Raw genomic sequence first — 24,791 nt, forward strand, 5'->3', positions numbered from 1 at the left:
GACATGACTTAGCAACTGAACAACAACAACCCCATGTTCACTGCAGCACTATTTACAATAACTAGGACATGGAAGCAACCTAGATGTTCATCGACTGAGGAATGGATAAAGAAGCTGTGGTACATATATGCAATGTCATGTTACTCAGCTATAAAAAGGAATGAATTTGAGTCGGTGCTAATGAGGTGGATGAACCTAAAACTTATAATAGAGTGAAGTAAGGCAGAAGGAGAAAAACAAATATTGTATATTAACACATATATATGGAATCTAGAAAGATTATATTGATGAACCTATTTGCAGCATAGCAATGGAGATGCAGACATAGAGAACAGACTTATGGACACACTTTCTACATGGTAGAAAGGACAGGGTGGGATGAGTGGAGAGAGTAGCATGGAAACATATACACTGCCATATATAAAATAGATAGCCACTGGGAATTTGCTGTATGACTCAGGGAACTCAAACCAGGGCTCTATAACCACCTAGAGAGATAGGATGGGGCGGGAGGAAGTCTTAAGAGGGAGGGGACATATGTATACCTATGGTTGATCCATGTTGATGTATGGCAGAAACCAACACAATATTGTAGTTATCCTTCAATCCAAAAAATAAATAAATAAAAAAAAAAACCATCCCTTAGATCCAGGATGTTTCCACTTATCCTTATGATACACTGTTGAACTTGGAGAAAGTTACAAATCATGCAGGAACTGGAGCATCCCTATGGAATTCCTTTTTATTAATTCTCCTCAAAAATAATTGGTGACATTAAGCATACATTCATATCCAAAGTCTTATTTATTTTTTCCATAAAAGCTGGATTTTGATTTTTAAATTCTGCCAAATGCTCTGTATGAAAAGTGTAGCAGGTTAAACTGTGTCACATTTTACTGATTCAAAACATATTATAAAATTAATACTTTTCTGAGCTATCAATTAAAATTTATTTTCCTCTTACTCACCCTTATACCCTTGCTTTTGCAATGAGTATCTTTTACTTAAAATACTGTACAACACTTTGTGCTTATGTGCTTACCTTTCCCAACATAAAAAAGTTGCTGTTGTCTATGTTTTTTTTTTCCCCCCCAAACGTTAAACTTTTTGTTTTGTATTGGGTATATTTCCATATAAATTGTGAAATTATTTGTTCTAGTTCTCTGAAAAATACCATTAGTAGCTTGATAGGGATTGCATTGAATCTATAGATTGCTTAGGGTAGTATACTCATTTTCACTATACTGATTCTTCAAATACATGAACATGGTATATTTCTCCATCCATTGTGTCCTCTTTGAATTCTTTCATCAGTGTTTTGTAGTTTTCTATATATAGGTCTTTTTTTCTTTAGGTCAATTTATTCCTAAGTATTTTCTTATTTTCACTGCAATGGTGAATGGAATTGTTTCCTTAATTTCTCTTTCTGTTTTCTCATTGTTAGTGTATAGGAATGCAAGGGATCTCTGTGTGTTAATTTTATATCTTGCAACTTTACTATATTCACTGATTAGCTCAAGTAATTTTCTGGTGGAGTCTTTAGGGTTTTCTATGTAGAGGATCATGTCATCTGCAAACAGTGAGAGTTTTACTTCTTCTTTTCCAAGTTGGATTGTTTTATTTCTTTTTCTGCTCTGATTGCTGTGGCTAAAACTTCCAAAACTATGTTGAATAGTAGTGATGAGAGTGGGCACCCTTGTCTTGTTCCTGACTTTAGGGGAAATGCTTTCAATTTTTCATCATTGAGGATCATGTTTGCTGTGGGTTTATCATATATGGATTTTATTATGTTGAAGTATGTTCCTTCCATGCTTGCTTTCTGGAGGATTTTTGTCATAAATGGATGTTGAATTTTGTCAAAGGCTTTCTCTGCATCTATTGAGAAAATCATATGACTTTTATCTTTCAATTTGTTAATGTGGTATCATATTCATTGATTTGCAGATATTAAAGGATCCTTGCATCCCAGGGATAAAGCCCACTTGGTCATGATGTATGATCTTTTTAATATGTTGTTGGGTTCTGTTTGCTAGAATTTTGTTAAGGATGTTTCATTTATGTTCACCAGTGATATTGGCCTGTAATTTTCTTTTTTTTGTGGCATGTTTGTCTGGTTTTGGTATTAGGGTGATGGTGGCCTCATGGAATGAGTTTGGAAGTTTACCTCTTCTGCAATTTTCTGGAAGAGTTTGAGTAGGAGAGGTATTAGCTCTTCTCTAAATTTTTGGTAGAATTCAGCTGTGAAGCCATCTGGTCCTGGGCTTTTGTTTGCTGGAAGATTTCTCATTACAGTTTCGATTTCTGTGTTTGTGATGGGTTAAGATTTTCTATTTCTTCCTGGTTCAGTTTTGGAAAGTTACACTTTTCTAAGAATTTGTCCATTTCTCCCAAGTTGTCCATTTTATTGGCATATGGTTGCTGATAGTAGTCTCTTATGATCTGTATTTCTGTGTTGTCTGTTGTGATTTCTCCATGTTCATTTCTAATTTTGTTGATTTTATTTTTCTCCCTTTGTTTCTTGGTGAGTCTGGCTAACGGTTTATCAATTTTATTTAACTTCTCAAAGAACCAGCTTTTGGCTTTGTTGATTTTTGCTATGGTCTCTTTTGTTTCTTTTGCATTTATTTCTGCCCTAATTTTTAAGATTTCTTTCCTTCTACTAACCCTATATAGCTGATTAACAATGTTGTGGCAGTATCAGGTGAACATCAAAAGGACTCAGCCATACATATACTTGTATTCATTCTTCCCCACACCCCACTCCCTTGTCATCCAGGCCGGCACATAACATTGAGCAGAGTTCCATGTGCTATCAATAGGTCTTTGTTGGTTATCCAGTTTAAATATAGCAGTGTGTATACGATGTTCCAAAGTCCCTAACTCTCCCTTCCCTCCAGGCAACCATAAGTTCATTTTCTAAGTCTGTTAGTCTCTTTCTGTTTTGTAAGTTAAGTTCATTTGCATCATTTCTTTTTAGATTCCACATATAAGAAATGCCATATATTTCTCCTTCTCTAACTTCCTCAGTGTGACACTCTCTAGGTTCATTCATGTTACTGCAAATGACATTCCTTCATTCTTTTGATGGCTGAGTAATATTCTATTGTATATATGTACCACTTCTTCTTTATCCATTCCTTTGTTGATGGACATTTACATTGCTTCCATATCTTGGTTACTGTAAACAGTGCTAAGATGAACATTGGGGTGAATGTATCATGTTTTTATTTTTCCCAGATATATACCCAGGAGTGGGATTGCAGGGTCATATGATAGCTCTATTTTTAGTTCTTTAAGGAACCTCCATACTATTCTCCATAGAGACTGTACCAATTTACATTCCTACTAAGAGTGTAGGAGGGTTCCCTTCTCTCAAAACTCTCTTCAGCATTTGTTTTTTGTGGATTTTTTGATGATAGTCATTCTGATTGCAGTAAGGTGGTATCTCTTTATAATATTGATTTGTATTTCTCTGATAGTGAATATCTTTTCATGTGCCTATTGGCCATCTGTATGCCCTCTTTGGAGAAATGTCTATTTAGGTCTTCTGCTCATTTTTTGAGTGGGTTGTTTGTTCTGATGCAATTAAGCCTCATAAGCTGTTTGCAAGTTTTGGAGACTAATTTCTTATTGGTCACATAATTTGCAAATATTTTCTCCCAATACGTGGGTTGTCTTTTCATTTTGTTTATTGTTTCTTTTGCTGTGCAAAAGCTTTTAAGTAGGTTCCATTTATTTTTAATTTTATTTCCATTATTCTAGGAGATGTATCAAAAAAGATGTTGCTGTGATTTATGTCAGAGTGTTCTGCCAATGCTTTCCTTTAGGAGTTTTATAGTGTCTAGTCACACATTTAGGTCTTTAAATCCATTTTGAGCTTATTTATGTGTATGAAGTAAAGGAATGATCTAAAATATTCTTTCACACGTGGTTATCCAGTTTTCCTAGCACCAGTTGTTGAAAAGCTTCTTTCCAACATTAGGTAGTCTTGTCTCCTTTGTCATAGATTTATTTACCATAGGTGCATGGGCTTGTCTTTTTTTTTTTTTTTTAATTTTTCTTGGAGTATAGTTGCTTTACAATGTTGTGTTAGTTTCTGCTATGATGTAAAATGTACCAGACATACATATAAATATGTCTACTTTTTTGGAGATATTCTTCACATTTAGATTACCATGGAGCACTGGGTAGAGTTCCCTTTGTAATATAGTAGGTTCTCATTAGCTATCTATTTTACACATAGTAGTAATCCCAATCTCCCAATCCCCACTAATGATAGTCATTCTGACATGTTCATGAGGTGATATCTGAATGTGATTTTATTTGCTTTCTTTGATTATTATTAGTGTTGAGCATCTTTTCATGCATCTGGTGATCATCGTATATCATCTCTGGAAAAATGTTATTCCTTTTTCTGTTTTTTAATCGGGTTGTTCACTTTTTTGATATTTAGTTGCATGAGTTGATTGTATATTTTAGATATTAACCTCTTATTAGTCATATCATTTACTAATATTTTCTACAATTCAATAGAATGTCTTTTCATGTCATTGATGGTTTCCTTTGCTGTTAGAAAGGTTTTATGTTTAATTAGGTACCAGTTTTCTTTTGCTTTTGTTTGCTTTGCCTTAGGAAAGAGATATAAAAAAATGGCTAAAATTTATGTCAAAGAATGGCTTATCTACGTTTCCCTCTAAGACTCATAGTATCAGGTCTTATATTTAGGTCTTTAATTCATTTTGAGCTTATTTTTATGTAGAGTGTTGTTGCTGCTCAGTCCTTCAGTCATGACCAACTTTGTGCGAACTCACGGACTGCAGCATGCCAGGCCTCCTTGTCCATCACCAACTCCTGGAGTTTGTTCAAACTCATGTCCATTGAGTTAGTGATGCCATTCAACTGTCTCATCCTCTGTCACCCCCTTCTCCTCCTGCTTTCAATCTTTCCCAGCATCAGTGTCTTTTCCAATGAGTCAGCTCTTCCCATCAGGTTTTGGAGCTTCAGTTTCAGCATTGATCCTTCCAATGAATATTCAGGGTTGATTTCTTTAGGATTGACTGCTTTGATCACCTTGCAGTCCAAGGGACTCTCAAGAGTCTTCTCCAACATCACAGTACAAAAGCATCAATTCTTTGGTGTTTGGCCGTCTTTATGGTCCAATTCTCACATCTGTACATAGCTACTGGAAATACCATAGGTTTGACTAGATGGACCTTTGTTGGCAAAGTAATGTCTCTGCTTTGTAATATACTGCCTAGGTTTGTCATAGCTTTTCTTCCAAGGAGCAAGTGTCTTTTAATTTCCCGGCTGCAGTCACCATCTGCAGCGACTTTGGAGCCAAGAAAATGAAGTCTGTCACTGTTTCCATTTATTCCCCATCTATTTGTCGTGAAGTGATGGGACTGAATGCCATAATCTTGGTTTTCTGAGTGTTGAGTTTTAAGCCAGCTTTTCACTCTCCTCTTTCACCTTCATACAGATGTGCATTAGTTCCTCTTCACTTTCTGCAATTAAAGTGGTATCATCTGCATATCTGAGGTTATTGATATTTCTCCTGGCAATCTTGATTCCAGCTTGTGATTCATCCAGCCCTGCATTTCACATGATGCAATGTGGAAGATGCAGGAGACTCAGGTTTGATGCCTAGGTGGGGAAGATCCCCTGGATGAGGGCTCAACAACCTACTCCAGTATTCTTGCCTGGAGAATCTCATGGAGAGAGGAGCCTGACAGGCAACAGTCCATAGGGTCACAAAGATTTGGACAAGACTATAGCTACTGAGCACACACTCACACACTCTGCATATAACCTGAAATAAGCAGGGTGACAATGTACAGCATTTTCATTCTCCTTTCCCAATTTCGAACCAGTTCATTGTTCCATGTCTGATTCTAACTGTTGCTTCTTGATCAAATACAAGTTTATCAGGAGGCAGGTAAGGTGATATAGTATTCCCAACTCTTTCAGAATTTTCCACAATTTGTTGTGATCCACACAGTCAAATGCTTTCATGTAGTCAATGAAGCAAAAGTAGATGTTTTTCTGGAATTCCCTTGCTTTCTTTATGATCTGACAGATGTTAGCAATTTGATCTCTGGTTCTTCTGCTTTTTCTAAATCCAGCATGTACATAGGGAAGTTCTTGGTTTATGTACTGTTGAGGCCTAGCTTGAAGGATTTTGAGCATTACCTTCCTAGCATGTGAAATTAGTACAATTGTGCAGTAGCTTGAACATTTTTTTGGATTGCCCTTCTTTGGGATTGGAGTGAAAACTTACCTTTTTCAGTCCTGTGGCCACTGCTAAGTATTCCAAATTTGTTGGCATATTGAGAACAGCACTTTAACAGCATCAACTTTTAGGACTTGAAGTAGCTTAGACTGAATTCCATCACCTCCACTAGCTTTGCTTGTAGTAATGCTTCCTAAGGCCCACTTGAATTTACATTCCAGGATATCGGGCTCTAGGTGAGTGATCACACCATCATGATTATCTGGGTCATTAAGACTTCTTTCGTATAGTTCTGTGTATTCTTCACACCTCTTCTTAATCCCTTCTGCTTCTGTTAAGTCCATAATGCTTCTGTCATTTACTGTGCCCATCTCTGCATGAAATGTTCCCTTGGCATCTAATTTTCTCGAAGAGATCTCTAGTAATTCCCATTCTGCTGATTTCCTCCAGTTCTTTGCATTTTTCACTTAAGAAGGCTTTCTTATCTTTCCTTGCTAGTCCTTGGAATTCTGCATTCAAATAGGTATATCTTTTCTTTTCTCCTTTGCCTTTAGTTTCTCTTCTTTTCTCAGCTATTTGTGAGGCCTCCTCAGACAACTGTTTTGCTTTGTTGCATTTCTTTTTCTTGGGGATTGTTTTGGTCACCATCTCGTGTACAATGTTACAAACCATCATCCATAGTTCTTTAGGCACTCTGTCTATCAGATCTAATCCCTTGAATCTATTTCTCACTTCCACTATATAATCATAAGGGACTTTATTTATCTCATACCTGCATGGCTTAGTGGTTTTCCCTACTTTCTTCAATATTAGTCTGAATTTTTCAATAAGGAGTTCATGAATGTGAGCCACAGCTAGCTCCAGGTCTTGTTTTTGCTGACTGTATAGAGCTTCTCCATCTTCAGCTGCAAAGATTATAATCAATCTGATTTCAGTAATGACCATCTGATGATGTCCATGTGTAGTTGTCTCTTACGTTGTTGGAAGAGAGTGTTTGCTATAACTAGTCCATTCTCTTGGCAAAACTTGTATGAATAATAGTACTAATAATCCTATTGGGTGATGCTTATAACTTTTTCACAGCTTTTCTTATTTTCAGAATATATTTTATTAGCATGAATTAGCAGCTGTGTTGACAAGTTTGATGAAATAACTGTTTTCTCTGTACTAGTATGCTATGAATTTGATATTTGGAATAATTTGCTTTTTTTGCATTTCATTTCAGAGTTTATAATATTTTCTTTTTGATTTAACTTTACTATTTGGATACATAAAATATTAATATGGCACAAAAGTCAAAAGGAGGCAGACTCAGGGGAGTCTAGCATCCATGCCTATCCCTTCCACCCTATTCACCACCTATCCCCTAGTGTTTGAGATATTCTCCAACAATAAGTGACTACTTGTATAAATAATTGTGTATTCAAACAATATGGCATTATACAGGAATGAAAAACAATGAGGAAATATGAATGTTGTTTTTGAAGTGATTTCCAGATGCATTTTTATGAGTGTACTGATAGCTTAATTTTGTCACATAGACTTAGAATACATCACAATTTTTCTAAGCTTGTTGTCTCATTTATTTACTTTTTAACACAGTAGGAGGGGCCTTAAGAGTGACCTGTCAATGATCATCAAGAAAGCAAGTAGCAGAACTGATGCTGGAACCCAGGTTTGCTCACTCCTGGCTACAGTACTTTTTTCTGTTCCACATTGTTTCCTTAGAGCAGCCTTTTTTTTTCTTTTTTAACTTTATTTTACTTTATAATACTGTATTGGTTTTGCCATACATCAACATGAATCCACCATGGGTGTACATGAGTTCCCAATCCTGAACCCCGCTCCCACCTCTCTCTCCATACCATCTCTCTGGGTCATCCCAGTGCACCAGCCCCAAGCATCCTGTATCCTGCATCGAACCTAGACTGGCAATTTGTTTCTTACATGATATTATACATGTTTCAATGCCATTCTCCCAAATCATCCCACCCTCTCCCTCTCCCACAGAGTCCAAAAGACTGTTCTATACATCAGTGTCTCTTTTGCTGTCTCACATACAAGGTTATCATACCATCTTTCTAAATTCCATATATATGTGTTAGTATACTGTATTGGTGTTTTTCTTTCTGGCCTACTTCACTCTGTATAATCAGCTTCAGTTTCATCCACCTCATCAGAACTGATTCAAATGTATTCTTTTTAATGGCTGAATAATACTCCATTGTGTATATGTACCAGAGCTTTCTTATCTATTCATCTGCTGATGGACATCTAGGTTGCTTCCATGTCCTGGCTATTATAAACAGTGCTGTGATGAACATTGATGAGTCAAGTAAATTTATCTCTATTCACAACATTGAACCCTCTGGTCAGGAAGCACCACAGTGGGGCACACATGCCCCTTATACCCACCCAACTTAGAGCCTATCACCAGATCTATTCTGAAATGCTGCTCTCTTCCTACCTGCCATACCCAAGCAAAGAAGATGACTATAATCATGACTCCCATGCCTTGAGAACTTCCTATTTCCCAGGCACTTTACCTGTGTTCATTCAAATCCACACAACAGTCTTAAGGGGCAAACAATACTACTCATATTTTAAAGATGAACAAACAGAGGTTCGGAGAAGGCAATGGCACCCAACTCCAGTACTCTTGCATGGAAAATCCCATGGACAGAGGAGCCTGGAAGGCTGCAGTCCATGGGGTCGCTGAAGGTCAGACACGACTGAGCGACTTCACTTTCACTTTTCACTTTCATGCATTGGGAAAGAAATGGCAACCCACTCCAGTATTCTTGCCTGGAGAATCCCAGGGACAGGGAAGCCTGGTGGGCTGCCATCTATGGGGTGGCACAGAGTCAGACACGACTGAAGTGACTTATTAGCAATAGCAGCAGCAGCAAACAGAGGTTAAGAGAGCTTTTCCTAAAATTATAAAGCTAAAGGGTAGAGCTGGTATTTGAAACCAGATTTATCTTACAGCAAAGCAACTTAGAAAACCCCTCAAATAAGATGCACGATGACCTGGATAAGATACATACAAGGGTAAAGGCAAAATCTTGTTTCTCACCGAGCACTCAGATTGCCTAGGATGAAGTAATTGGGGGTCGGGACTTAATGAGCTTAAAGAAAGTTTATCTGCAGTGCTATCATGTGGGTCATTCTTCTAACAGGAACTCTTCCTGAAAACCTAGAAGTTACTTACTTGACCAAGTGTCTTATAAGAAGTTCCAACATCTCTCGGTTCTTTTCTGGTAGCTTATATACCAGGGAGTGAATAGCTCCCAATCGATAATCCAGGTTGTCAGACTCTGAGAGAGAACAGAGAGAGAGTTTTGCCTTCTGGGCAACTGGATTAAGCAAATTCTCATGCACAGACACACATACACACACCCATGCATGTGCACATGCAGAGATAATCAGAGACACATAGAAAGTCTGAGAGATGAAAAGAGAGATATATAGACACAGGGACAAAATGACAGAAAGAGACCAAGAAACAAAGACACTGAAGGGGGAAGAGAGAGACTGACTAAAAGATAAAAACATAGATTTAAAACAAATAAATTAGTCTAGAAAGGAGAATAATATACAAGAGAGAAGAGAAAACAGAAGAGAGAAGAGAAGACTGTATCAGAACAAGTCAGAATTCTAGATACAGCAGGTTGCTCTTTCCGCATGTAAACTTCCAGCTGGAAATGCTTGCCCAGCAAATTTCCTTGTGGAACTGGGAGGTGTGCTGCTGCCTCTAGGTTCCTATGAAAATTACTGAGAGAGCTCAGAGTGAAAATCAAGGCTCTCTTGCCTCAACAAAGATTCATTATGAGGACAAATCCCCTGAATCTTTTTCCTCAATACCATACAAGGCACAATGCAAAAGAGTCACATGGAGGTAGGGAGGGATACTCATACAGTGGCCTCAGCCAAAACTTCGAATGCTTCTTCAGCTGCCAACTTTTTGAGTGATTATATATACCTTATTTCCTATGTATTCCTCCAGTCTCACCATTGGTCTCATAATCTAAACATTGTGATGCCAGCACTAAAAAATTAAGAGTAGTAATTCACAACACAATTGAAAAGCATTTGAAAGGGCAAAGTGTTGAAAAAAAGCTGAAACAATAACTGTAATGGAACCATTTTGCTGTTTCCTGACAATGTGAGCCAATATGCTTGTTCTGATATAAGGCACAATCAATCAAGTCCTCAGAACTTTTGCATCCCTCAAGTTAGTCAGTTTTCTCCAATTTACTCAACTAACACTGACTTATGAAAACTAACACAGCACGTGAGTTAGCAAGTAAGAATATCCTCATGTGACAGTGGACAAAACCTGTAAGTATGTTTGTTTTTTCCTTTACTTTCCCTCAAGCAGTCTTCTAGGCTTATTGTTGTAAATATTAGTTAGAAGCCAGGAAAACACAATCAACTAAGTAACATAAATACTTACTGGCAGCAGAGACCAGCTCTTTGTGAAGTCTATAGGTCATGACAGGTTCAGAAAGATTCCTGAAATTAATGAAGACTGTAAGTTCCTTTGGGGAGGGAGTAGTGAGGCCTTAGAATCTCAGTTCTGTGAGAAGCAAAGCTGAAGTTTCTGAGCTCACAGATTGATATGACTATATGCATTTTTTGTTCAACTGAAAATTTATTAGAGTAATCCTCATTTCTCGTAATTCAACAGAAGAAAGTATGAGCCAAGACCTTGAGCAGGGTCTCCAACTAGTTCTCCAAAGTGAAAAGAGGCATAGACCAGCCCTGCAAAATTCCAAAGTGGACCCACTATGATTGATACTATGAAGTCCTTACAGTTTGTTAGTTCCTCAGTTTCCAAGTTCTTTTACATCTGTCCTGCCATTTGATCCCTTCAAAAATCCTGTGAAGAAGTAATTCAAATCCGTGTTTAATGGAGAAGGAAATCGAGGCTAAGATAGGTTTCTTTATTTAGACAAAAAAAATACTGGTTGAGTGACTTCCCTAGTGACCCAGTGGTTAAAACTCTGTAATTCCACTTCAAGGGGCATGAGTTTGACCCCTGGTCAAGGAACTATAATCCCACAGGTTGTGTGGTATGATATATATATATAGACTGAACACCTACTTGTGACTGGCATTGTGCCAGGTATTGGGAATCCAGATGAATTAGACGTAGTCTAAACCTTTAAGCAGCTAACAGTCTAGTTGGGGAGAGTATCATACACAAAATTTGCAATGTAAGGTAACAAGTATAATGATAAAAGTGGGTAGTATGTGGCCCAGAAGAAGGAAGCAATCCACTAATAATGGTAATAATAGCAAACTCGTCACTGTTCTAAGTGTTTAACATTTATTTACTCATTTAATTCTCATGACAACCCTGTAAGTTAGATACTAATATTATCTCCAGTTTTTAGATAAGGAAAGTGTACTTCAGAAAAGTTAAATAGTTCATCCTAAGCCACATAGTTAGTAAGTGGTAGAAGTAAGCAGTTTGTCTCAAGTCCATGTTCTTTATCATTATGTTATACTGCTTACCACTGCTCTTATTGTAGTAATATAGGCAAGAGATAATAAAAGCCTAAATGAAAATAGTGCCATTAGGGGTAGAAAGAAAAGGTGAGGAGAGTTATTTGAAAGACATTAAAGACAGCTCCTTCAACAGTTATAAGGGAGAGATTAATGTTGATGAGGGACAGAGTAATCTGGTTTGGGTACACAAAACCAGAGTAATCTGGTTTGGGACTGAACATTTTAGAAATTGATTCAGAGGGAAGTAGAGATGCTATGTCTGAGGGGTTTCTGGGATAGCCAAAGGCAGATGTTTATTAGGAAGATGGATGAAGTGCTTTTCCAGATCTGAGAAGCAGGGCTTATTAGAACCATAAGAACGAATACCATGGCTCAAGGAGAGATGGCAAACTGGCAGCCAACAGTTACATGAGGTCTTTCAACATTTCTTTCCAGTCCAGAATAGTGTGTAAAAAAGAAATGGAATTGAATCAGTCATCATAATACGAAGAAAATTGAGTATTTCACATATAAGATCAATATTATCTGTCTCTATTGAAAAATGGAAAGATCTGTCTATATTGGGCTCCTATGGTTGTTTGTGGGAGTAAAGAATATTGCTGTTTATATATAAACAAAGGGATTGCCATGCAAGTAAGGGTTTTATAGGCAACAAGTTTAATATGAAAGTAGTCCTTCAGTCATTTTCATGTCCTTATTCCTGTAAATATTTGTATTTTCCATTCCTCCTGTATAGCAAAATGAGAAGAAAGCCCTGGGAAATACCAGATAGAAAGCCCATAAAAGGGACTTTTAAAGTGATTAAAGAGGTGAGAGAAAATCCAAAAGTAATGAATTAACAGAATCCAAAAGAACAAAAAGTTTCAAGGAGGGCTTGTTAACAGCTTCAAATGCTACAAAGAGATCAAATAAGGTAAAGGTTGACAATCATCCATTGTGTTTAGCATTGAGAATCACTGGTGACCTTGGCAAGAGCAGCTTCATAGAGAAGAGGGCGTGAGTCAGATTGCAGTGGGTTAAAAAGTAAACTCGGAGATTAAAAGTAAAGGTGGGGGTGTGTATTACTTCATACACTGAAGCTAGATTGGGAAGGGGTGAAATATCTCACTAGGCAATTTCATCTAAGCTCCTACCTCCTATTGTCATCTGCACTGTTAATGATCCCCAATTTCTTAACTCAAGCCCAGAATTCTGAGTTACATTCCTATATATTTCCTATATATCAGAGTGCCTACTTAAAATTCTTGCCCTAGTTTCTACAAAGACACCTAGATTTGACATATTTAAAACCTAATTTGTCATCTCCCTCAAATGAGGTAATTTTTTAAAAATGTTTCCCAAATCAGTAAATGTATGACCGTCATTTGGTTGCATGGGCTGGAAATGTGGAAGTCATTCTTTTATCTCCCTCTCCTCCATCTTCATATCTAAGTTTATTCCTTAATTCTCTTGACTATGCTTATTTCTGTCTATTCCTAATGCTACTCCCTAGTCCCACAGAAGCATCATCTCTTTCCGGTACCACAGCAGTAGCCTGCTAATTGGTTTCCACCTCTACTTATTTCACCTCTCTCTAATCTCATCTCTCTATATTTTTTCAAAATGCAAATCTCATCATATAACCTCCTGCTTAAAATCTTTCAGTATATTCCCATTCCTTTAAATATATATTCATACTCCAATTCTAAACATATCCTAAAAGACCTTGAATGATCTGGCCCTACATATCTCTCCCTCCCTCTATACTCAATACTCCACATATACTGGTACATGTAGTTCCTTAAAAGGGTCCTCCTTGTGCTTCAAGGTCTTTGCATATGAAGTTATTTCTGTCTGGAACTGCCTCCCCCTGTCAGTTGACTTCAAGTTATAATTCAAACCTCAGTTCAAAATGAAAACCAGAATAAATCAGGCTTTCTTATTATATGACTGCATAGCACTTTGCAGTTTTCATTCAGAGCACTTATTACAGTTCATTATATTTGTATAATTGTTTTTTGTCTGTCCATTCTACTGGACTATAACTTTAAAAAAATGTTTTATTTATTTGTTTTTGGCTGTGCTGAGCTTTTCTGTAGTTGCAGTGTAGGGGCTACTCTTTACTGTCATATCCCTCAAATGCAGTTGCAGCACACAGGCTTAATTGTGCTGTGGCATATCGGTGACCCTTGCAATGGCAGGCAGATCCTTAACCACTGGACCACCAGGGAAGTCCCAACTATAACTTTTTAAAGGTCATATCTACTCACGACTGTGTACCAACTGCCAGATACTATGCTAGGCACTGAGTAGGTACTCACGAAATGTTTACTAAATGGTTTAGTGAATGGTGGGATAAATGAATAAATGAAACAAAACACAAGGTTAGAGAGATGTGCAATGTTGGATCGTATTTGTTCATGGGGTTCTCAAGGCAAGAGTGCTGAAGTGGTTTGCCATTCCCTTCTCCAGTGGACCACATTTTGCCAGAACTCTCCACTATGACCCATCCGTCTTGGCTGGCCTTACATGGCATGGCTCATAATTTCACTGAGTTACACAAAGTTGTGATCCATGTGATCATTTTGGTTAGTTTTCTGTGGTTGGGGTCTTCCTATTTGTATGTTCAGAGGAAAGAATCCATTAAATGAGAAAGGTTAAAGATGCAGAAGAGAGAAGGGATGGTTTTTAGAGTAATTTTCTAGAAACATTGGAGACAAGGGGTGAATTAGGTGTCTAAAACACAGATGAAGCAAGTTCATTTTGAAGATACCAACACAAGTTCATTTTGAAAATACCAACACAATTTTTTAAAAAAGAAATCGAAAAGGTGTTAACTGGCTAGTACATATTAAAGGCTCATAAGACTCTCAACAATAAATATCTCTTATTGGAGGTGCTGGCCATTCAAAGTTTCAGGTTCATATTTCAAATGGGCTTCACTGCTTATTATACAATGAGCTGGGAAAGATAAAATGTGGGAGGGAATTACCCTACATAAATCTATTTAAAAAGTAACTCCTTTTAAAGAGGCTAGAGACATAGAGTCATTTATTTGCACTATTATCATCATCATAAGTCTCCTGAAAGTGTGCATAGCAGATTGCTCTGTCATTACTAAATTACCCAAGCAATTCCAAGAAAGTCACAGCCCCTGGGATGTGGAGAATAGCGAAATAAGATGCTCTAATACCAGTGGCTTTACAAGTTAGAGATACTTAGGTTCAAATAATATGAGTTGTGATCATGAATATTACTTAACGACGGAGAAAGTATGTTGTAATTCTTCATCTGTAAAATAAGTATGGTAACACCTACCTCATAAGATTACAATGATATTGTCAACATAAGCAACTAGAACATTGCCTAGCACAGAATAAACCCTCCTAGAACAGTGACTTTTCTTCTTTGGCAAATGCAAGAGAAATACTCCTGGAAAGAGCATTCATATTTACTTAAAGTTCTAAGATGATGCAATAGCAGAAGGTCATTTAATAATAATATCTGGGACCCAATCTATTTGGATTAATGATATTTCTCATATCATAAATAGCTATTTTAATGACTAAAGAGTACAATAATTGAAAAGACATTTTAGCACATAAAGTATAGTGCATACTATGGGACATAGAAAATGGTAAGAAATGAATGAGTTTAAAAAGTATATATGTCACAAATAATTTTATGCAATATAAAGTTATACCAATAAACTGTCATTGTGTATCCCCATATTTTGCTCATGAGTTAATTTTTTCCTACTGCCATCACTTCATTTAGTTCTAACATTTGTTTTTCTTTTTCAGTTCTAACTTTTTTATATTTGTTTTTTTGGGGGGGTTTTATTCACATTATTAAAAAATACAAACAAATACACAAATTATGTTTGTGTAAATGCAATTTAATGTTTCAAAATTATTATTATTCAACAATACAGGTTAACAACCTTGAGTTTTCACAACTCCTGAGTTTGCTGGTGAACCCACCGTGATATCACTCTGTGCACAAAGGCAAACCTTCAAATTGTTTTTAAAGCAAATTTTCTTCAAATGAAATCCACATTTCAATAATAATTCTATTATTTTGATGTTTCCCTTGCTTAAATTCCCAATTTAAAAAAGGTTCCTAATGCACATTTTTCTTTAACAAAAATTCTGTTCATTCTTTTTTCTTTAGCAATTCTATCTAACCTCCCAAAATTGGGACTACATTAACTCCATCTCCATCCATCCAAATTCCATCAATTCTGAAAAGCAATGCTCCAAATCATATCAGACATACCTGAGGTAGAATTTCAAGGAGCTGGTGATTGTCTTAATGTCCCAGTCACTATTATGAAAATCAATATCTCCTGGGCATTTAGGATCTATTCAAGAGGAAAAAAAAATGAAAAAAGTTATTTTTCAACAAGATATTAGATTTTACCCCTTTAAAAGAAAAATAAAGTACATTAATTAAAAGATAGTTACTCTAACCAGTTTTCAGGTATCAAAAAATTCCCTTGCATTCCAGGTAAGCATGCAAGGAGCTCGGAAGTCAACTCTTTCATTCACACAAGAAGACAAAAAAATGGAACAACCTGAAAATCAACTCCTCTTAGCTCCATCAGAGAACTGAGGTCATAGGGCAAGCTGAAGAAACAGATAAGCAGACACAGAGAATCAAAACACATAGGGCAGAAGCCCAAGAGCAGAGAAGTCCTTGGGAACCAGTGCAGGGTGATGAAAACCTAATCAATAATTGGCAAATTGCTAGAAGCTCAGTGTGAACAGGCTTGAGAGTTAAAAATTTTAAGCAGGCCCAGTCCTAGGGGACTCCTAAGCTTTTGGGAGTTTTACCTACAGGAGCCTTATCAGATTCTCACAGTGAAGATCTGAGAAAAATTCCATCATGTTACTGTCATTCTGAAAAGCGGATAAGAAAATTAGCCATTTAAAAATATGCACAGAGCATTTCATTTTTCTTAATGAGACCTACCCTCAAGAGAAACTATTTTACCAGAGCTTGGCTGACCTTGGAAAGGGGAAATTCACAACTTGAGAACTGGAATGCCTCCCTGTCTCTTCTAAGGGGGAAAACTGAAACAAAACTGAACAACATTTGTGAAGATCATAAGCGAGAAGCACAGGTTCAGTAAAATACTGAGCATTCACCCCAAGGAAACCAGAATTGAAAGAGACACATACACCTTGATGTTCACTGAAGCACTATTTACAATACGAAGGACATGGAAGCAACCTAGATGTCCATCAGCAGATAAATGGATAAGTAAGTTGTGGTACAGATAGACAAAGGACCATTACTCGACTATAAAAAGGAATGCATTTGAATAAGTTCTAATGAGGTGTTTATGAACCTGGAGCCTATCATACAGAGTGAAGTAAGTCAGAAAGAGAAACACCAATACAGTATATTAATGCATACATATGGAAATTAAAAAGATGGTAATGACAACCTTATATGCAAGACAGCAAAAGAGACACAGATGTGAAGAAGAGACTTCTGGACTCTGTGGGAGAAGATGAGGGTGGGGTGATTTGAGAGAATAGCATTGAAACACGTATATTACCATATGTAAAATACATGACCAGTACAAGTTCGATGCATGAGGGAGGGCACACAAAGACAGTGCTCTGAGACAACCCAGAGGGATAGGGTAGGAACGGAGGTGGGAGGGGAGTTCAGAATGGGGGGACATATGTATACCTGTGGCCGATTCATATTGATGTATGGCAAAAATCATCACAATACTGTAAAGTAATTATCCTCCAATTAAAATAATTTAATAAAAAGAAGTGCTGAGACATGATTGTAGAATTATATAATTCTACCTCTCTCCTCACAATTTACCACCACATCAACAGACTTCCTGGATAATAACAAAGGAAAGTGACTAAAAGAAGTATTCTCAGAAACATTTAAGAAGACTCTAAGGAAAACAAAAGACAATCAATATAATAAAAAGAACACCAGAGGTAAGTTGAGCTTCTGACATGTACAGAAAAAGCAAACAAAAAACAGATTAAACTCTAGTCAGATAAATAAAACCTCTCACTAAAACCTGTTTACCTCAGTTCCTTTTACCCATCATGTCTGGCTTGGAACAAAAATCATTAGAAAACACTAAAAGATGAGGGCAGTCCTAAGATGGTGGAGGAATAGTACAGGGTGACCACTTTCTCCCCCACAAATTCATCAAAAGAACATTTGAACGCTGAGCAAATTCCACAAAATAACGTTTGAATGCTGGCAGAGGACAGCCAGAAAGGCAGCCCATTGTCTTCGAAAGGAGGTAGGACAAAATATAGAAGATAAAAAGAGAGACAAGTTAGGGATTGAGCTCCTTCCTGGGGAGGGAGTCATAAAAAAGAAGTTCCCAAACAAAAGGAAACTCTCTCACCAGCTGGTCTGTGGGAAGTTTTGGAATCTTGGAGGGTAACATAACTGGGAGGAAAAATAAATAAATAAATAAATAAATAAAACCCACAGATTACATGCCCAATGGCAATTCCCAGTGGAGAAGTTGCCCCAACATTTGCATCGGCCACCAGCAAGCAGTGGATGAACAGAGAGGTGCGGGCTGCATTGCTTAGGGTAAGGACCAGGACTGAATGCTCTGAGGGCAAGCTGAGGGAGCTAACGTGAGACAGTAATCCAAACTGTGGGATAGCCAGAGAGAGAAGTAAAAATAAAAAAAGAGAGAGAGAGAAAACTTTCCCACAAAAAGCCCTAACATAAGACACGGCCAGGCCCACTCACAGAACAAAGGACTGAGCTAATACCAGAGGAGCTAGCCAGGAGCAGACTGGCCCATCCCCCGCCGGAGGCAGGGAGGCAGGCAGGTGGCAGCCAGAGCCTAAAAGGGTCAAACTCAGCCCCAGAGACGGGATCCTCCACCAAACTAGGAGCTGGTTCCCAGTGGCCAACCAAGTCTTCCTGGGATCCTGGACAGATGACATCTGCCGGGAGGGTTGCAGCCAGAGATCAGCTCCCCAAAAGAGACACACAGCTCACCTGAGATGGTGCAACCTGGAAACCAAGCAGCTGGGACAGGGGAGGTGATAAGATTCACTGCACCTAAGGAGAGCACGCTCGCCAAGCACCTGGTCGCCTGAGCTGCTCGGACCAGGGAAGGGCACAAAACAAAGGCCCAACCAAGTCTGAACGTTTGTGGAGTACCCAAGAACCAGAACCTGAGTGGCTTAGACTTGGGAAGTGCTCACAACCCAGGCCCCGCTTTAGACAGTTCTCCTGCAGAGCAACCCAGAGCCTAAGCAGTGTAGACTGGGAAAGCACACACACCATGAGCAGGGGCAAACCCAGTGTGGCCAAGACACTGAGCACTCCCCACACACACCAGTGATATTTGTTAGCAGTGTTCCTCCCTCCTCTCAGCACGACTGAATAAATAAGTGACCAGCTTCACTCCCTTGTGCCAGGGAAGAAATTAAGACACTGAAGAGACTTGCAAACAGAAGAAGCCAAAATAAACAGAGGGAACTGCTTTGGAAGTGACAGGTGCAACAGATAAAAACCCTGTAATAAGCACCAAATATGTAGGAAGGGGCCTATAGATCTTGAGAAGTATAAGCTGGAAGGGGGAACTATCTGAAACTGAACAGACCCCACACTGCCCTCAACAGCTCTAGAGAAATTCCTAGATATATTTTTACTATTATCATTTAATTTTTTTAAATTTTAAGCCCTCTAATACTCCTTTAATTTTAATTTTATAACTATTACCTTGCAAAAAAGATCCTATTTTTAAAGCAAACTTCATATATATATTTTATAATCTTTGTGATTTTTTTTAACATTGTATTTTTGACAGTCTAATCTCTACTCTACATTTTTATCTTTGCTTTTTGGTATTTGTTATCAATTTTGTACCTTTAAGAAGCCAATCTTCAGTACCCATTTTTACTCAGGAGTGTGATTACTGGCTTGACTTCCCTCTCCCCTTTTTGACTCTCCTTTTTCTCCCCTAGGTAACCTCTATCTCCTCCCTCCCCATTCTCTTCTCTACCCAACTCTGTGAATCTCTTTCAGTATTCTGGGCTCTGGAGAACACTTAGGGAACTGATTACTGGCTAGATCTGTCTCTTTCATTTTAATGCCCCCTCTTCTGAAAGAGATGGGAACATCAAAGCACCTGACCTGCCTCTTGAGAAACCTATATGCAGGTCAGGAAGCAACAGTTAGAACTGGACATGGAACAACAGACTGGTTCCAAATAGGAAAAGGAGTACTTCAAGGCTGTATATTGTCACCCTGCTTATTTAACTTAAATGCAGAAATATCAATAACTTCAGATATGCAGAGGACACCACCCTTATGGCAGAAAGTGAAGAAGAACTAAAGGGCCTCTTGATGACAGTGAAAGAGGAGAGTGAAAAAGTGACTTAAAGCTCAACATTTAGAAAACTAAGATCATGGCATCCAGTCTCATCACTTCATGGCAAACAGATGGGGAAAAAGTGGAAACAGTGGCTGAGTTTATTTTTCTGGGCTCCAAAATCACTGCAGATGGTGACTGCAGCCATGAAATGAAAATATGCTTACTACTTGGAAGGAAAGTTATGAGGAACCTAGACAGCATATTGAAAAGCAGAGACATCACTTTGTCAAAAAAAGTCCGTCCAGTCAAGGCTATGTTTTTTCCAGTGGTCATGTATGGATGTGAGAGTTGGACTATAAAGAAAGCTGAGCACTGAAGAACTGATGCTTTCGAACTTTGGTATTAGAGAAGACTCTTGAGAGTCCCTTGGACTGCAAGGAGATCCAACCAGTCCATTCTAAAGGAGATCAGTCCTGGGTGTTCATTGGAAGAACTGATGTTGAAGCTGAAAGTCCAATATTTTGGCCACCTGATGCAAAGAGCTGACTCATTGGAAAAGACCCTGATGCTGGGAAAGATTGAGGATGGGAGGAGAAGGGGATGACAGAGGATGAGATGGTTGGATGGAATCACCGACTTGATGGACATGGGTTTGGGTGGACTCCAGGAATTGGTGATGGACAAGGAGGCCTGGCATGCTGCAGTTCATGGGGTCACAAAGAGTCAGGCACGACTAAGCGAATGAACTGACTTCTCCTCCTGGTCACCTCTATCTCCTTCCTTCCTCTTCTCTTCTCTATGTAACTCCATGCATCTCTCTGGGTGTTCCAGGCTGTGGAGAGCACATAGGGGTTTGATTACTGGCTAGACTGCTCTCTCGTCTTTTGATTCCCCCTCTTCGCCATGTAATTCAGCAAACCTTTCTGGGTGTCCTTCATTGTGGAGAATGTTTTCTCCATTAACCTATATGTTTTATCATCGGTGTTGCATAGATGGAGAAGTCTTGATGCTACAGTAAGAATAAGACTAAAAACCAGAGGCAGGAGGCTTAAGTCCAAAACCTGAGAACACCAGAGACCTCCTGACTCCAGGGAACATTAATTAATAACAGCACATCCAAAAGCCTCCATACCTACACTGAAACCAAGCTCCACCCAAGATCCAACAAGTCCCAGAGCAAGACATACCATGCAAATTCTCCAGCATCTCAGGAACACAGCCCTGAGCTTATATATACAGGCTGCCCAAAGTCACAACAAACCCACTGACATCTCAAAACTCACTACTGGTCACTTCATTGCACTCCAGAGAGTAGAAATCCAGCTCTACCCAATAGAACACCAACACAAGATTCCCTAACCAGGAAAGCTTAACAAGCTACTCGTCCAACCACACCCACAGGGAGGAACCTCCACAATACAGAGGAACCACAAACTGCCAGAATACAGAAAGGGCACCCCAAACACAGCAATCTAAACAAGATGAAAAGGCAGAGAAATACTCAGCAGGTAAAGGAACATGATAAATGCCTACCAAACCAAACAAAAGAGGAGGAGATAGAGAGTCTACCTGAAAAGAATTCAGAATAATGATAGTAAAAATGATTCAAAATTTTGAAAACAAAATGGAGTTACAGATAAATGGCCTGGAGAAAAGAACTGAGACGATGCAAGAAATGTTTAACAAGGAACTAGAAGGAATAAAAAAGAGTCAATCAATAATGAATAATGCAATAAATGAGATGAAAAAATACTCTAGAGGGAACCAACAGGAGAATAACTGAGGTAGAAGATAGGATAAGTGAGGTAGAAGATAGAATGGTGGAAATAAATGAAGCAGAGAGGAAAAAAGAAAAAGCAATTTAAAGAAATGAAGACAGCCTCAGAGACCTCTGGGACAATGTCAAACGCCCCAACATTAGAACCATAGGAGTCCCAGAAGAAGAAGACGAAAAGAAAGGCCATGAGAAAATACTTGAGGTGATAACAGTTGAAAACTTCCCTAAAATGGGGAAGGAAATAGTCACCCAAGTGCAAGAAACCCAGAGAGTCCCAAACAGGATAAACCCAAGGCGAAACACCCCAAGACACATATTAATCAAATTAAGAAAGATCAAACACAAATAACAAATATTAAAAGCAGTAAGGGAAAAACAAAAAATAACACACAAGGGGATTCCCATAAGGATAACAGCTGATTTTTCAATAGAAATTCTTCAGGCCAGAAGGGAATGGCAGGACATATTTAAAGTGATGAAAGAGAAAAACCTAAATCCCAGATTACTGTACTCAGCAAGGATCTCACTCAACTATGAAGGAGAAATAAAAAGCTTTACAGACAAGCAAAAGCTGAGAGAATTCAGCACCACCAAACCAGCTCTTCAACAAATGCTAAATGATCTCTAGAAAGGAAACACAGAAAAGGTGTATAAACTGGAACCCAAAATATGAAAGTAAACAGCAACGGGATCATACTTATCAATAATTACCTTAATTGTAAAGGGGTTGAATGCCCCAACCAAAAGACAAAGACTGGCTGAATGGATTAAAAAGAAAAAAAAAAAAAGACCCCTATATATGCTGTCTACAAGAGACCCACCTTAAAACATGGGACACATACAGACTGAAAGTGAAAGGCTGGAAAAAGATATTGCATGCAAATAGAGGCCAAAAGAAAGCAGGAGTAGCAATACTCATGTCAGATAAAATAGACTTTGAAATAAAAGCTGTGAATGGTCAAAGGATCACTTCAAGAAGAAGATATAAGAATTATAAATATATATGCACCTGTCATTGGAGCACTGCAATATGTAAGGCAAATGCTAACAAGTATGAAAGGGGAAATTAAGACTAACACAGTAATAATTGTAGACGTTAATACCCCTATGGGTAGATATACACACCTATGGATAGATCAACTAAACAGAAAATTAGCAAGGAAACATAAACTTTAAATGATACAATGGACCAGTTAAACCTAATTGATATCTATAGGACATTCAAACCTAAAACAATGAATTTCACCTTTTTCTCAAGAGCACACGGAAACTTCCCCAGGATAGATCACATCCTGGGCCATAAAACTAGCCGTGATAAATTCAAAAAAACTGAAATTATCCCAAGCACCTTTTTGCTGATCACAATGCAGTAAGGTTAGATGTCAATTACAGGAGAAAAACTATTAAAAATTCCAACATATGGAGGCTGAACAACACGCTTCTGAATAACCAAAAAATCACAGAAGAAATTAAAAAAAAAAGAAATCAAAATATGCATAGAAATGAATGAAAATGAAAACACAACAACCCCAAACCTGTGGGACACTGTGAAAACAGTGCTAAGGGGAAGGTTCATAGCAATACAGGCAAACCTCAAGAAAAAAGAAAAAAGTAAAATAAATAACCTAACACTACACTTAAAGCAAATAGAAAAGGAAGAAATGAAGAAGCCCAGGATTAGTAGAAGGAAAGAAATTATAAAAATTAGGGCAGAAATAAATGCAAGAGAAACAATTATCAAACTGGGAATTTAAATAATTGATTAGTACACTAAGGATCATAATGAATAAAGTGGTTAACATAAAACAATGAATTGGATTAATGTAAGTGGAGAGATAGAAACTGTAAGAAAAAATCAAAAGGAAAATTTAAAAATCAAAAACACCATAACAGAAATGAAGAATTTCATTGATGGACACAGTTGAGAAAATAATCAGTGAACCTGAAGAAATGTCAGTAGGAACTTCTGAAACTAAAAGGGATAGAGAAAGATACACCATACTAACATTAATGAATAAAAAACTGAGGTAGTTCCATTCATTTCAAATAAAGCAGATTAAGGAAAATTATCAGGGGTAAAGAGGGTCATTAAACAGAAGGATTAATTCTCCAAGAATACGTGTCTCTGTGTATATAAAGTCGCCCAGTTGTGTCCAATTCTTTGTAACCCCATGGATAGTAGCCTTCCAACCTCCTCTATCCATGGGATTTTCCAGGCAAAAATACTGGATTGGGGAGCCATTTCCTTTTCCAGGGGATCTTTCTGACCCAGGAATTGAACCTGCATCTCTATGTCTCTTGTATAGGCAGATGGGTTCTTTACCACTGCACCTCCTGGGAAGAAGACCCAGGTTTGATCCCTGGATCAGGAAGATCCACTGGAGAAGGAAATGGCAATACACTTCAGTATTCTTGCCTGGGAAACCACTTGGACAAAGAAGCCTGGCAGACTATAGTCCATGGGGGTACAAAAGAGTCAGGCATGACTTAACGACTAAACAAAAACAAAACTATATATATTAATATATATATATATACACAACTATAAATATATATATTATATATATATGCATACATATTCACATACACAACAAGGATATATCCAACAAGGATAATATATATCTATTATATAATATTTCTATATTCAAAATATAAAAATAAATCATATATTTGACTTTAAAAAGAGCAACAACTCAATTTAAAAAATGACAGAGGACATGAATAGAGATTTTTCCAAAGAAGATATACAGATAGCCACAGGCACATGAAAAGATGTTCAACATCACTGATCATGAGGGAGATGCAGCTCAAACGAGCTACAATGAGCTAACACCACACATCTGTCAGAATGGCTATTACCAAAAAGACAAGAAATAACAAGTGTTGGTGAAGATATGGAGTAAAGAACCCTCACTCACTGTTGGTAGAAATGTATACTAGTGTAGGCCCTAGAAAAC

At 37.8% G+C, this 24,791-nt stretch overlaps 1 protein-coding gene across 6 annotated transcripts in view; it reads right to left on the reverse strand.

The window, feature by feature from the left end:
* Positions 1-24,791, reverse strand: part of OPHN1 (oligophrenin 1) — a 585,383-nt gene that overhangs the window by 140,784 nt on the left and 419,808 nt on the right. For 4 of the 6 annotated variants that reach the window (XM_070290278.1, XM_070290274.1, XM_070290279.1 and 1 more), the window contains exons 16-18: positions 16,001-16,085; positions 10,686-10,744; positions 9,441-9,546 (exon numbers count right to left, since the gene is read on the reverse strand). In XM_070290278.1, coding sequence (XP_070146379.1) covers positions 9,441-9,546; positions 10,686-10,744; positions 16,001-16,085 — 250 coding nt within the window. The remainder of the gene's footprint in view (positions 1-9,440; positions 9,547-10,685; positions 10,745-16,000; positions 16,086-24,791) is intronic. The other 2 variants (XM_070290276.1, XM_070290277.1) reach the window with 1 other exon arrangement.

This window comes from Ovis canadensis, chromosome X (genome assembly GCF_042477335.2).
Source record: "Ovis canadensis isolate MfBH-ARS-UI-01 breed Bighorn chromosome X, ARS-UI_OviCan_v2, whole genome shotgun sequence".
NCBI lineage: Eukaryota > Metazoa > Chordata > Mammalia > Artiodactyla > Bovidae > Ovis > Ovis canadensis.